Source organism: Drosophila nasuta, chromosome 3 (assembly GCF_023558535.2).
Source record: "Drosophila nasuta strain 15112-1781.00 chromosome 3, ASM2355853v1, whole genome shotgun sequence".
Classification (NCBI taxonomy): domain Eukaryota; kingdom Metazoa; phylum Arthropoda; class Insecta; order Diptera; family Drosophilidae; genus Drosophila; species Drosophila nasuta.
In genome coordinates this window covers 40,588,836-40,603,323 of record NC_083457.1, presented here as the reverse complement: position 1 = coordinate 40,603,323, position 14,488 = coordinate 40,588,836, and the positions used below count along the sequence as shown (strand labels likewise).

The following is a 14,488-nucleotide window of genomic DNA, read 5'->3' as shown; positions in this document are numbered from 1 at the left end:
AGTAACCTTTATATATATAACTAATATATAAAGTAAATGAAATGAATAAATAAATTTGAAATTATATTCTACAATTCTAATTGTAGTTTTTATGCCCTAAAAAATAATTTCAATTGTTTTCTATGCGCAAGTGTCTATAGTTTTTCCTTTTTTAAAAAATGTAATAGAAATCATGTTCAAAAGAAATTGTATTCATTGCTATTTAGAAAGAATAATAGAGATTAAAGATGGAAAAATATCTTAAAATCCATCATTGCATTGATATTGCCATTGATTGTCCTTAAGGAGAAGCTTATGGTTGATGACTCTTGAGACTATAATCGATTTCATTTGAAAATATTTCTATGCTTAACTAGCCCTTTTAAGGTACAATACATTTTTCCAGTCAACTACTTGGAATTTCAATTATTATCTTTTACTATACTTTCTATGATTAATATTAAACATGTTTATTTTAAACATACATATGTGTAACGCAATGACTCTACAAATTCCATTGCTTTATTATGGGGTATCTGCTAGCCCATCACTCCATCTCTATCTCTACCTCTCACTCCACCTCTGCTGTTCACTTTTGCTAGTGTTTGTTATTATTCATATGCGCGTGTCGCGCATTTGCGTAAAAATTTAATAAAGCAAAACATTTGGGCAAACTCGTCGAACCAGAAGTAGCAACTGCTCCCGTTGCAGCTTCCCACAAATAAATAAAATATATACATCTGTGAGTGTTTGTGTGTGTGTGTCTGGATGTGTATTTATGCAAAGTGGGCGGCGAGTGTGTGTGTTTAAATGGGGAGGGGGAATGGAAATGGAAAGGGAGCTGAAGTTGGACGCTTCCTTTGCACTTCCTTGGGCATATTGGCGAAAAAAGGGGGGCAGGAAACAACATTTTGATAAATGCAATGGGACACAACGCGGACGTTGGCCATCGACAACGAATTTCAAATTGGGCAACCAGACGAATACACACACAGAGAAATAACACCCCCATCATACACACATACCAACAGCCAACAAAATGGGGTTTTATCTCTGGCGACATCAAGTGTCCTCCAGCTGAACATTTGCGCTGTTTTATTTGTTTGTCCCCGCCACGAAATGCCCATCACAATCCTCCGCCTCTCCCTCCCCCTCCTGTGTTCTTCTTCACTGTTATGTTTGTGATTTATTATTCAGGCAAGAAATTAAATTTTCTGTTTTCTCTTTTTACCCTGCTGCAAGTGTCTCTCTCGAATGTTTTGGCAGCCCTTTCACTTCGTTCAACTTCCTTCCACTTCCTCCCACAATATACACATCCTGTGCCCGTTTAGTGCCTAAAATTTATTGTGTTGTTGCTGAATTCAATTACAGAGATGATAAGCGACCGCTTGGACTGGGTAAAAAGGACAAGGCCACAGACTGGAGACTGGAGACAACAGTCTAGAGACTAGACTCAAAACACGCAAACAAAGTGCAGCAGAAGGCAGAGCAGGCAATGCCAAAGGGATTTTCAATATTGCATCCTTGAATCTTGTTACCCTCTTCCTGCGAAATAAGCTGAAGCTTAAGACAGACCATTTGAGACCATTTTTAGTCTCCTTCGTTCGGCACAATATGAAAATGTCTCAATATGAAAATGATAACCCGCTGCGTTTTGTCATTACTTTTGGCTGTCAACTGCACTCGTGCCACCAAGGACAACAAACATCTTGGCGATGACGATGACAATGACAAAGGCGGCTGCAACAACAACAACAAAAACTTCTTATGCCCAACAACAATGACATCTATTTTAATGACATTTTGAAAGCTTTGCTGCCCATAAAATATGACCATTTAAATTGCTGTCAAACACACAAAAAACAAAAAACAAAATAAAAGAGACAACGAGCTGACAGCTGTAAAAAAGCTAAATAAAGGAAGCACACAATATGTAAATGATAATATATAAAACTATTAAAAAGTCTGGGTAATTTCCGGTTTCCTCAGGCATGCATAACTAATACTACTTTTTACTACTACTATCAAATCTAAAACTATATAGAAATTGTTTTGGGGTTGCTTTACCTTGTGATTTATTATTATCATTTTTCGCAGATTCTTGTGCTAAAAATAAAAGGTAGAAGAAAAAATATGCAAAATGCAAATTAAAATTTGTTTTTTTTTTGGTTTAAATAAATTAAATTTCAAGCTAAGCAAGAGTTTTTTGAATAAAACAACTTAAAACTAAGCGAGTTATGAATGGGTAAGAAAATGGTAAAAGCTGAGAAGAGTCTAAGAATATGATCAAATTTAAAGCATTTTCATTGCAAGCTTATGATGCATATATATGATATAGTTTAAAGAATTTGATATGGTATTTGATACTTATTTGATGACCTAGGATGTTGCATATTTTCACAGATTTATTTATATTTATTTTTTATTTTTGATTTACGGATTAATTTGAATAAAATTTAGTTGTCAATTGATGAAATTGAAAAAAAATTGCGCATACTTTAAAATACTATACCATCCGCACAAAACGTTTTCTATAAATTTGTAAAATGTATGAAAAATTTTAAATCTACTTATTATTAGTAGAGCTTGGAAATTGTATATTTCCATATTTTTTAAGAATATGCTTAGATGAAGCCTTGATGAAAATAGGAAAGGTTTGATTCATTGAAATAACTATAGATTTAAAAAAAATGGTATACGATATTTTGATGACACTAATCAAAGTTTGTTTTATTAAAATTGATATATACTTTATAAAGTTTTCTAAACAAAATGTTTGATATAATTTTATTAAAAATATATAAAATCCAACGACTTTAAGTGATATCTCATACAAAAAGTCATAGATAAAGACAATGTATTAATGTATAATAGGATGGCAACTCTTTTAATGTAAATAAATTGGCTCTATCATTCGTATTCAGAATGTCTTTGCGTTAATGTTGCGTTGTTTAATTTAATAATGTGAAAATTTTAACTAATAAGTTTGGCTTTTCTCTGAAGAAACTTCGCAAAATGATCAGCGTAATAATGTATTGCATTATGTTGTGACTTTAAGTAGCATAATTTCAACTCGTCCACTCCACCTAAGCTTAGTCTTTCATACCCCACACTCTTTCACTTAACTTCACCTTAGTCTCATACCCTAAACTCAGCCACAGCAAAGTGCAAGCTAGTAAATGCCACTTTGAAATGCAATAAAATCCTGCAGCAAAGCGCTGCTCTTATTGAACAATTTATGTTGCTTAGTGCAATGTGCAACTAAATCTCAAAACAGTGCAACGCATCAATTATTTATATACATTACAGCCAGAGAGTCGTCTGTGTGTGTGTGTGTGTGTGTGTGTGTGTGTGTGTGTGAGTGTGATTGCCAGCAGTGTGTTTATATATCGATTTGGGCAACAGTGTTAGCTCTATAGAGGAAGCTCTCTCTATATATATACTACACGTAATCCACTCAGAGTCATTCACAGACCTCGGCCATTATACGCTTGTTGACCAAGCAACGAGCTATGTTCTTTGCCTTCCCCCCGTTGCCCACGCAATTGCAAAACTTTGTTGACAAAATAAAAGCATAAATCGCGCGTAATAATTGGCCAAAAAGCACATTTAATGGCTTACAACAACGTCAAGGACATAAAGGAGCGAAATGCTGAAAGTGGAATGTGGCAAGCGGAGGAGCAGAAGGGGCAGAGGAAAGAGCGATGTCGTTTTGCAGCGACTCGTTAAGAGATTTACTCCTTGGTTATATATTTCTTTTCGCACGCCCGCACACACTCGAGTGGTCAAAAGGAGAAAGCAAAGCCAAAGGCAGCTCTTGGCCAAAATTTAGCTCGTATGTTGCCATATTATTGAATAAAGAATTGACATTTGATTAGAGATTTGTTGGCAATGTTAGCTTAGCTCTCTCTTGGTTTACCGTGGCCAGGAGCACAACATATCCTTTCGTTCATCACTTCCAATTACCGCTTATTTATTGCTTCATTTTCATTTTGCTCAAGGGGCAGAAGAGGAGGAGGAAAATGGCCAAAGCTTTGCCTCAGGACAGCAAATTGATTTGTTTCGTTGTTCTGTGTGCGTGTGAGCAAATGTCGGTGCGGATTAAGAGTAAGAATTTTGCTGTTGCTGTTTCTTCAGCTATAAAACCCTATCCGGGGATTTATTAAGACGTGTGTTGGGAAGAGAGAAACGAGAGAAAAACAACAGAAAATCTTTTGCTCTGTTGATTGTGTTTAATTACTCAAACCAAAAGCGACACAGAACGTCGAACATTGATTTTCATTTGCGTCGTAATGAAAAGCGTTTCCAATTAGAAAACACCAGAAGGGCAACAATTCTCTGTATTCTTATTGTTGTTGTTGTTGCTGTCCCACGTGTTGTTCTTCACATTGCTAAGGCGAAAAACACGTACAAAACAATTTGCGGGTCCAACGCTTTTTGGGGCCCCAAATAATTTGCTCGAATTGAGTTGCCAGTTTGGATTTGTATTTCGATTTCGATTTCGATTTTTCGGGGGGGTGTTTGCCTTTGTTGACAGCAATTTGATTGTGGCGCCAACAACACATAATTACTCATGCCACATGTTGCACGACAGACAAGAAAAATAAAGTGAAGCAGCCGCCAGGCAAAAACAAAATCAGACAAAGCACGCACTCAATCACATTTGACAGCTTGCCAAATAAAAGAAGTAAAATCAATTCAAATATTTCGCAACACATTTTTGAGCATAAAGCAAAATCAATTAAAATACAAAATGTGTTGAGCATAAAAGAAAAATCAATTAAATGCAAACATGTAATAATTATGACTGCACAAAACTCTTGCAGCTGTCTTTGGAAATTGTTTTGTATGGCATTATCGAGGCTTAAAGCCAGCAACAGCACTTTGATGTTTTCGTTTTCTAATTAACTTCGCAAGTAAATCCTGCAAAATGCCGAATAGAAGAAACCACGTTGCCACATCCTGACGAGACATGCAGACAAACAGACACAACAACAAGCTGAACGATGATATTACTTAACAAATTACATAAAATTACTTTTCTTGTTCGAGCGTAGGCAAACAAAGAAGGGAGAAAACAACGAGTGTGGGGGGAATGCAAGAAATCGCTTAGCGATTACAGTGAAATACAAACAGAGTTCAGACAGCAACTTCGCCGAGTGACTGACAGCTAAAAGGACGCAACACGAGATATAACACAGAGTGCTCGGCATATTTGGGCAAAAAACTCTAATACACTGAAAGAAAAATGCGGTACTTTTTCGCTTAAACCAAAAAGCTTGATAATTCTTAATTTAAACACGGAATTCTAGATTCTCTTCTAATTAGGAACTTGTATGCTTATGTTCGATTGTCTAAATTTTATAGGAAGAAGGTTACAACATTCACTTTTGCCTAGAAAAACATTTCTGTCGAATATGCTGAATACAGTTGCTTCATTCTTTTGTTTAAAGAATGTGGAGTAATTTAACTTCCTCTAAGAATCAATCGTACTTATTTTGATCAGAGCTTGTATGCATAAAAGAACGAATTTTTATAATTTAAAATACAGTATTCTTGATTTTGAAATTCCATGCTTAGTATGAATAAACGATATTTTCTAAAGTAAAATTATAGTTTCCACTTTTAAAAACGCTTCGTCTAAGAAGTAAGTAAGTAAGAAGTAAGAAAATTGAGGAATGAATAACACAGTTCTATCTTTTATTTTGTATTAAGTATTATACTGTTTTTTTTCTCAGTGTACGTCATATGTTGCGTACTTGGCTGTCATGTCATCAGTATGTGTGTAGAGCCGTAGACTAATGGCTAAGCAAGGGGTTGCTGCTCTGCTGAGAGGGAGAAAGTTGGGTTGGCTTCACTCGAGCTTGGGTTGCTATGCTTCTGTTGTGTTCGTTGCACAAACAACGAACAAAAACAAAAACCAAACAATTGGCGGCATCATTCATCACGGATGCGAACATATGACAGCATATAGAAAAGGCTTGAGTTCGTCTCTTTCTCTCTTTCTCTCTTTTTATTACATTGATTCTTATGTGATCTCTTTCTTTCATAACAGTAACAGTGTGTCGACATTTAAATTGGCAACACACAAAATGTTACAAGCTCAAATCTGGCTGTGAGGGGAAGCGACAGACAAATGACGTTGATGCTAATTAAAAGCGGTGTCTGCTGCACAAACAGAAAAACACAGAGAGAGAGGATTGGCTGTGGATCAAATGACGCCACACGTAATGGATACGCCGAAAAAGTTGACTGGCGGAAAAGGGGGAGGAGCGGAAAAACTGCTTCCGGTTACATTTAATGAAATGGCCAAAAACTAAAGCGAATGAGTCAAAGGGGAAACATTGCGAAACCTTCGTCTTCAGAGTGGCCAAAAACAAAATGCAATTACTAACGCAAAATTAGTGCTGGCATTGTGCATAATAATAGCCGTAGTAAAAGTCGACTGCTGTGCACACACGGGGCGTATGCTCAATTTCGTTTTGTGCTGCGCTTTTGTGTGGCGTTTATACTTAGTATATATATAGTATACTTAGTATGTTGAAATGTGCGCAAATTATGCTCATCATTGTGACACAATTAGCGGGGCCAAGCCCCGAGAACGTGTGTGTTGAGGACATAAAGGGAGAGGTCGAGGGGGTCGCAACTTAACCCTAATGGATGCATTTCCAACAGCAAATGGCAGCTGCTCACTCTATCGCTCTTCTGCAAATTTTCTCATTTTGTTGCTGTTATTTTTTCAAGCTTTCTTCTATGAAAGTCATTTCATGCATGCGAAATTAGTTTATGTGCGCAATTTCAAAAGAAGTGTTAAGGGGGATGGCACCACAGGGAAAGCAAGAGAAGGGAAGAAAGGGAAGGGAAGCAGAAGGACAGCAACTAAAGCACGAAAAACCGCAGCAAAATTTCACACTAAACGTTGCCATTATGCAACATTGTTGCGGGTGTGGCACATAGCAGTGCTTCTATGGTTATGGGAACGGATACGGATACGGTTACAGTTACGGTTACGGTTTGGGTTACGACTCTGGCTACGCTTACAGACGGAGCAGGAAACTGAAGTTAGACTGCATATCCGTTAGTTTTTGACTGTCTTTTGCGGTTACCTTTGTCTTGGCAACACAGGAAGGAAAAAAGGCCTAAGGACTTAAGAGTTTTAGCGCAAAGCTCATGTCAAGACTTTCAGAGATTTCGCAGACGTCTCTCAACTGTCGCTAAATTGTGTCAAGATAACAATTGTTGTTACTCCCTTTGTGAAATTAGGTTGCAATTAAATTCCACATACGCCAGTTAACGGACAAGCGCTTTTTGTTATTTCAAAGTTATTAAAAAAGTTTGTAATTAATTATGAAATTACAGCAGCTGGTTGCAGTCTGCTTATAATCTTTATTATACAGCTATTTTTATCTCATTTTATACATTTAACTAAAATTACGTACATTGAAAATCGCAGAAGAATGTGATTAAATATTGCGTATATTTTTTCATGCACCATTGCGAATTGCTTTATTAATTAAATTACTTTATGCTACTCAAACCTTTTTTACGTTTTAGTCTGTTTTATTGCCATTTAATGATGATTACACAATTATACAAGGCATACAAATAAACGTTTAAAATGTTGAGGTTTATTAATTGCAAATCGTTTTTCTACCCGTTACACATAAGGTTGAAGGGTAGAAGTTATTTATTGTAAAAGGTATTGAAGACATAATTTTATATGTTAAAAATATCGGCAGGTCCTACTTATTTGGTTGACAATCTGGCATATTTTGTACTGTATAATATATTTTGAATATAGTAGTACTATTTCGATATACCAAATTCAGCATTTGGTATATTTGCAGCGGGTTTAGTTGCTTTAATTTAACTAAAATTTATATTTGAAGTTTGCTTTTTACAAAATGAAACTCTTATTTCCTCTGCCAGTTTCCACTCCCAAATCGGAAGTACTTCTAATCCAACTGCTGTCATCATTTGTCACATTTAAACGTGATTTTGACATAATAACACATTAATCTATACGTATGCTTGAAGCTTGATTAAATTTCTGCTACAGTTGCCATTGCCATTTAGATATTGGCTCCAACATTTCATCCACATTTTTTTTCTGGCTGGCAAAATATTTATCAAAATGACCAACTGCGAGTGGAGAAACATCAATCTGAACTGCAATTTGTCGTTCATTATTTGCTTTATAGCTGCGGTGTATTTGTTAGACGAATCGGAAATTGCACAATGGCCACAAAATGAATTGATTTCTAATGCGAATTGTTAAGACGACAAAAGAAATTGAAGGCAGCAGGAGCAATACAGGACAACTTTCTTGCAAGAGCTGAAGCAGGACTCACAGTCAATTGGATTGTTGCTGAAATGAATAGCGGATGATGAGGATAAAGCCTGGACCTACAGGAAAAATCCAATTTATGTGGCAGCTGCAACTGCAACAGCAACTGCAACCGCAACTAATAATAATAAAAACGTATGTATATTCACGCTGGGCTGACTGCAATATTAATATGCCATCAAATTTGTTGTTGCAGTTGCTGCAGTTGGCGAATTTATCAATAATAATATTTTTACAACCCCAAACGTAAAAGCGTTAAATGGAATTGAAAGTTCTCGGGGAAAAAAAGAGCAGCAGCAGCAATGATGATGATGCTTTAAGTAATTGAAAAATGTTCGCCCTTTTTGCCTGCAGTTTTTTAATTAACTTCAAAAGGTCCCCGGGCGAGGATCCGCCGCAGATGGACTCTTTGGTCTCGCGGGCGGTCTCGCTGTGCTCTCGTTTATTGGCCACTGATTTGTGGCAATGGCAAATAAAGGCCGTGGGCGTGGCTAAATTGCAGCCACTGTTGCTGCCACAGTTGCTGCTGCTGCAAAAGTATCATCAATCTGCAGCAGCAAAAAATAAAACGAAACGTTGCACGTTTCCGTCAAGCGTTCGTCATAAAGCAATTCGAGCTGCAGTTGGAGAAAGAGAAGAACTGTTTGCCTCAGGCAACAAACACATGGACTATCCTCTGTTTGTATGCGGATGAGAAGAGGCAGCAGCAAACAGAAGCAGGAACAGCAGCAGGAGGGCGGACAGGAAACAGGATGATGCGAAAGAAACAAAAGGCACGTAGACAATTTCACAACAACCTCGCAATAGAACGCCAGCAGGGACATCAATGGACACCACCAGGAGCTTCGAGCATGGAGCATGGAACGCGTTCACTGCACGCACTCAACAGAGACATTTGCTTGGTCAATAGACTGACAATTGAGAAGCGGGCAAAACGCACAGTGGTGCACATGGGGTTATCGCATTGATTGGTCAGCGGAAATGCCTTGGCTATATTACTCTCAATTTCCGTTTACGTAATAAACTTTAACTAAAGTGTCGCAAACTCGATGTCATCTCATGGTTACTAATTGAGTTATCGATTGAAGTATGAAACACATTAATTCTGATGCTGAAGAATTTAATTTTAAATCTAATAGCTGCTTTAGCATTTTTGGCTTCAGTTCAGGGATAATTTATATTAACCCATGGCTACTAAATGCGTTTTCAATTCAACGCTAAATTAAATTCTTAATCCATCAGATACTTTAGGATTTTATGCTACTAATTCAGTAATCAATTGAGTTAAAGAACATTGGTAAGTAAAGCTTATTGCTAACTAAAATATAATATGTTTAAGAAAGTAAAAATTTTTTATAGATCATTGATATTCAAAAAAGACTTTAAATTAAGATTGAATAACTTCATTGCAATCTTAACTGTATTTTACTAAAATTAGAAATCATATTTAGAATCAATTCTATGAACACAAATGTTTTGCTTATTGTCTTGATAAATTTTAATTTATTCTGATTTTATAATCGTCAATTATAGTTTAAGTAAATGATCGCATTTACATATATCAATAATTAAAATTTGCTCAGGTATTTTCATTATTAATTTATTTATATCAATTATTAAGTTTTTCTTAAGTCTTTAAAAATATGCTTTTAATTTCTTTTTTTATTTAAATATATGAAAATCAATGATTTAATCTTGAAGCTAAAATTTATTTAGAGAAATGTTTTTCAAAAATAAAAACTTTTTAAATTCACCTTTCCCATTTACTAGTAGATTTTTCCTCTGAATTTTCCTTCCAATGTTTCTTTCAAGTTGATCGTCTGTGTTTTTGACTGATTGACCATAGGATTGCCCAATATAACTGTGTGTTCAATACCAGGAGCTAAGTTGAACAGCCGGCCATCAACTTGTCCATGGGCCTCTTGAAGGTCCAATCAGGCGCCTAAGCAGAGGGAGAAAAGCCCACAGTGCTTTGTTCGTATGTAAACGACAATCAAGTTGAAAAGCAGCTACCCCCAAAATCGTAATGGGAATAATTTGCAGCAATTTCATTCAAAAAGCCTCTTACAGGCACACACACACACACATGTGCATACATATAAGCCCAGTCACGTAAATGACAATCAAAATTTGAGCTGAGCAGCGAGAGAGATAGAGAGAGAGTGGAAGGCAAAGGAAAGCTGGCAGAAAGGAAGCAGGACAAGCAGCGGCCTATGTCCTGAGTCTGCAATGTGTCGAACTGACCAAATCAAATGCGTGTGCACACACACACACACTTATACAGAGACACACATGCCCCAAGGCTGTCAGAGTCAACACATATAATGGGCGTTATCTGCAGTGGCAGCTCGTCGAAAAAGGAGAGCAGAAGTCTCCCCATCATAGAACTCCCCATAGACCAATACAAATACACTGTAAGGCAACCGCAGCTGAAGCTGCTTATAATCTAAGCACACACGTGTGTGCATTACGCCTATCTAAGAGTGTGTGTGTGTGCTGGGTGTGTGTGTGTGCTGCGAGTATCCTTGTAACACATTCCACACACTCGCAATCTACATAGACAGGGACAAGCGTTAGTAACATGGCCCAACCGCCACTTTGTCATATTATGAATCCTAATTCCGTTCGAGGCCGTGACCTGAGGCTTCCCACATTCCATCTTCTCCCCCTTCTTGATGACGTTATGGATACTTCAGCTGTCACTCAAAATGTGTTCGAGTAGCGCGCGTTGATTGCAAACGACGACGAAGGACTTAAAGATATTTCACTTTAAGCTTCAAGCAAGCTTTTTATTATGTCTGAGATGGGCGGGGGGGAAATAGAAATGCTTCTACAGGAATTTATAATGACAAGCGTGAATTTTCATATAGCCAGTTGAGGAATGGAGCTAGGGTCTAGGGGTGTGGCACTGCCCAGGGGGCATTGTTAGGTCTCGCCAGTTGCAATAAAAATTGTCTTGCCAGGGTTGCCAACACACTATTAAAAAGTTTACCACCCTCCGAAGACGAAGAAAAGAATTCCAGAAAGCAAAAAAGTATAGAAAAAAAATGAACAACGAGTTGTCTGTCTTTTGTGCGTTTTGCAGTGGCTTCATAATGAGCTTAGTATGCAAAAGAGCAGACTGAGGGGGACACAGACGAAGAAAGAATCAAAAAGATTCATTTTCGGACAGTTTTACAGTTATTTTCTTTCTGCTGCTGCTGCTCAAAATGATGAGGACAATACCCCAAAAAATTGGCTGCTTTAAAGTTTGCGTGGGGGGGCGAAGCGAAGTAATTCAGCTTGTTTCTGTGTGTGGACAAAGTTTTCAAAGGAAAATTGATTACATTAGCTCGGGCAACTAGGGAAAATGATCTTATTATGTCTCACATTTTATGTTATGAGCTGCTCGCTCTGTGTACTAGTTCCTTTGGCATTACTCATAGTTATCAGCATTTGCCACAGCACAAAAATCGATAATAAACGAATTACGCGACTTTGGCGATGTTTTCTTTTTTTTTTAGAGTGCTAAAAAACGACAGCTATTAAATATGTTTTTTTTGGCTGGTGTGGGGGAAAACAACGATAAAAATTGTCTCAAAATTATGGAAGCCATAAAAATAAAATGCACATTCATTTAAGAAAATATTTTGGCTTGCTATCGAACTATCGTTAAATGGAAGTTTGTTGAAAATTGAACAGAGCATTAAAGATTCTTAATTCATACTCGAAATTTAAAATACTCTGTAAAAAATGGAAGTTCCCTAAATTTAAATAAAATGAACATTTATAACCCCACTTAAAATATATTTTTAGCATAACTCGCTTTTTAATTTGCCATCACAGATAACTCCTTGAGGGCTAAACATTTCACATTTCTCCCGCCTAATTGGCAAAAGTTTTTTCTTTCCCACTTTGTATTCGACCTTTTCTTCAGCTTAAGCATTTTTTGTGAAATCTACATCTCAGTTGTAAAAATCTTTATGCAAATGCGTAGCGATAAGCGTAAAAACACCCAAAAAACGATTCACGTCACAAAAAAATAGACCGCAAATTTTCCATGTCAATGCATAAGTCGCTTCATTAGCCAAAACCCCAAAAAAAAAATTGTTTCACGCGAGATGACATCAAACAAAAATCTACAGGAAAAAGCCAAAGTAAAATACACAACACTTCCCTCAACTAAATCATTAAAAATGCGAAGCATAAAGAAAGAGGCGAAAAAAGAAATGCCAGAGCTCAAAGCGAAACAAAACAAATAAAGGAAGGAAAAGTAAAAAACGGAAAGGCGACATGTTTTTGCTTCGTTAATAAACTGCAACGAATTTGACAGCGGTTCGGAGGCAAGTAAGCCACAAAAGAAGGGCTGTCTAACCGCAAGGCGACAAGATTCAGCTCGAGTCCTGTCGCCGTCTAATGGTTGCAAGGTACAAGAAAAACCAGCCAAACTGTCAAAGGGTTTCACGCAGCCAAAGACAAATGCCCCAACTCCCTCACCAAGACAACCCCCAGAAAAAAAAAGAACCTTAAGATAACAAAAAAAAAAAACAAACCAAAGAAAAAATCACTTAAAGTATTTTGCCAATAAATTTAAATCACAGTCACAGAATGGAGGCAAGGGAGCGTAAGAAGCTTGCCAAAACAATAGACAACGAGGACGAGGCCTGGCTGCAAAAGTGGGAAAGCTGCTCGCGTAGGCCCAAAACAAAAAAAAAAAAACGAATAAAAACAAACAATGAAAACGCCCTGAAGATGAAGTTGAAATGCTTCTGAAATTGCCGACATTTTATTACACTTTCGGTGACTAAGAAAAGATTATAATATAATATACAAAAGAAAATAATTGAAGAAAAAATATATATCTTAAGCCTGTTAACATTTAAAAAATAATATCAAATATGTATTATAATTTTATTAGATAACATCATTATTATCAAGAAATACATATTTGTTCGTATTGTATATAAGTATTAGCTTTCATTCTCATTTCTTCTTTATTATTTATTTATTTATGCTATAGCATTTATATTTTCTCTCAATTTACTTTTAAAAAGGAATTATTATTTTATTTTGGGAAATTTGTATGATCTGTTTTCTAAGATCATTCCAAAATTGTTTGAAAATTGCTAACTATAATCGAACATATTTTTTTTTTCTATTTTAACTTTTAGTAAAGCAGATCATATTGTATACATTTCCATTTAAAATTTTCTGTTTTATATTTTTATATATTTTATATTTTTTCTCAATTTACGTTTTGTTAAACAGATAACATTTTTTAAAGAACAAATACGTATTACTTAAATGTTGGTTATTGAACAATTTTTAATTTTCAACTTCTTACAACAACATTTTCAAAAAACCTGTAATTATTTAACTGAAGTATCATGTTACATTTTGCCTAACATAATCAAAATACCCTCCTCAAAATTGCCACAAAAATAACCTGGAGGCCAAGCAATGGCGCATCAAAAGCCAAATAAAGCGCTAAAAGGATTTATTCGCGCGTGTTTATAAACTTGGGAGTGATAACTTAAGACACTTGAGGACACCTTATAAAAAAGAGGGAAGTAAAGATAAGTGAGTTGGGGGCCGAAAATGATGAAAAATATGTACTATATATACAACTGTAACAACTCCAAAAAACTTTGCTGACAAAAGAAAACCAAGAACACTCCTCCCCAACTTGAAATTCAAATAATTTTTACGAATCGCGCATAATTGTTAAAAATGATTTACAATTTGTGGGTCGTGCAACTGCTTGTATCCGCAATTTGTCAAATGTTTTTATGCGAATTTAGCAAATATGTTTTTTTACTCCCAGTTTCTACTTTAGAACGCATCTCGCAAATTTTAACAACGCGCAACTTTTGTAATGGCCTAATAAATGGGGCTGAACGAGAGAGGGAAAGAGAGGGGAAGGAGGAGCGGAGATGGGAGCAACGTAAAGGTTTTTGGCAGCGCATAATTTGCACATATAAACCATAATCTTTGTTGGAGTGAAGGCTTTCAGAATAAATTGCGCATATCCTTGTTTTTACCCCACCTCCGACTCGCTCACTCTCTTTCTACTCTGTTCCAATGGCAAACAACGACGTTGTTGAGTTGAAGATAACTTATAAATCATGTAATCAGAACAGGCACAACAACAATAAGAACAACAACAACAAGAGCGGAGAGAGA

The 14,488-nt window shown here is 36.3% G+C and overlaps 1 protein-coding gene across 3 annotated transcripts in view; it reads right to left on the bottom strand.

Moving 5' to 3' along the window:
- The window catches only part of LOC132789183 (cyclin-dependent kinase 14), a 140,000-nt gene that overhangs the window by 19,344 nt on the left and 106,168 nt on the right, over positions 1–14,488 (bottom strand). For 2 of the 3 annotated variants that reach the window (XM_060796993.1, XM_060796995.1), the window contains one exon: positions 2,047–2,085. The exons of the other annotated variant lie outside the window; for it this stretch is intronic. In XM_060796993.1, coding sequence (XP_060652976.1) covers positions 2,047–2,085 — 39 coding nt within the window. The remainder of the gene's footprint in view (positions 1–2,046; positions 2,086–14,488) is intronic. 3 annotated transcript variants of the gene reach the window in all.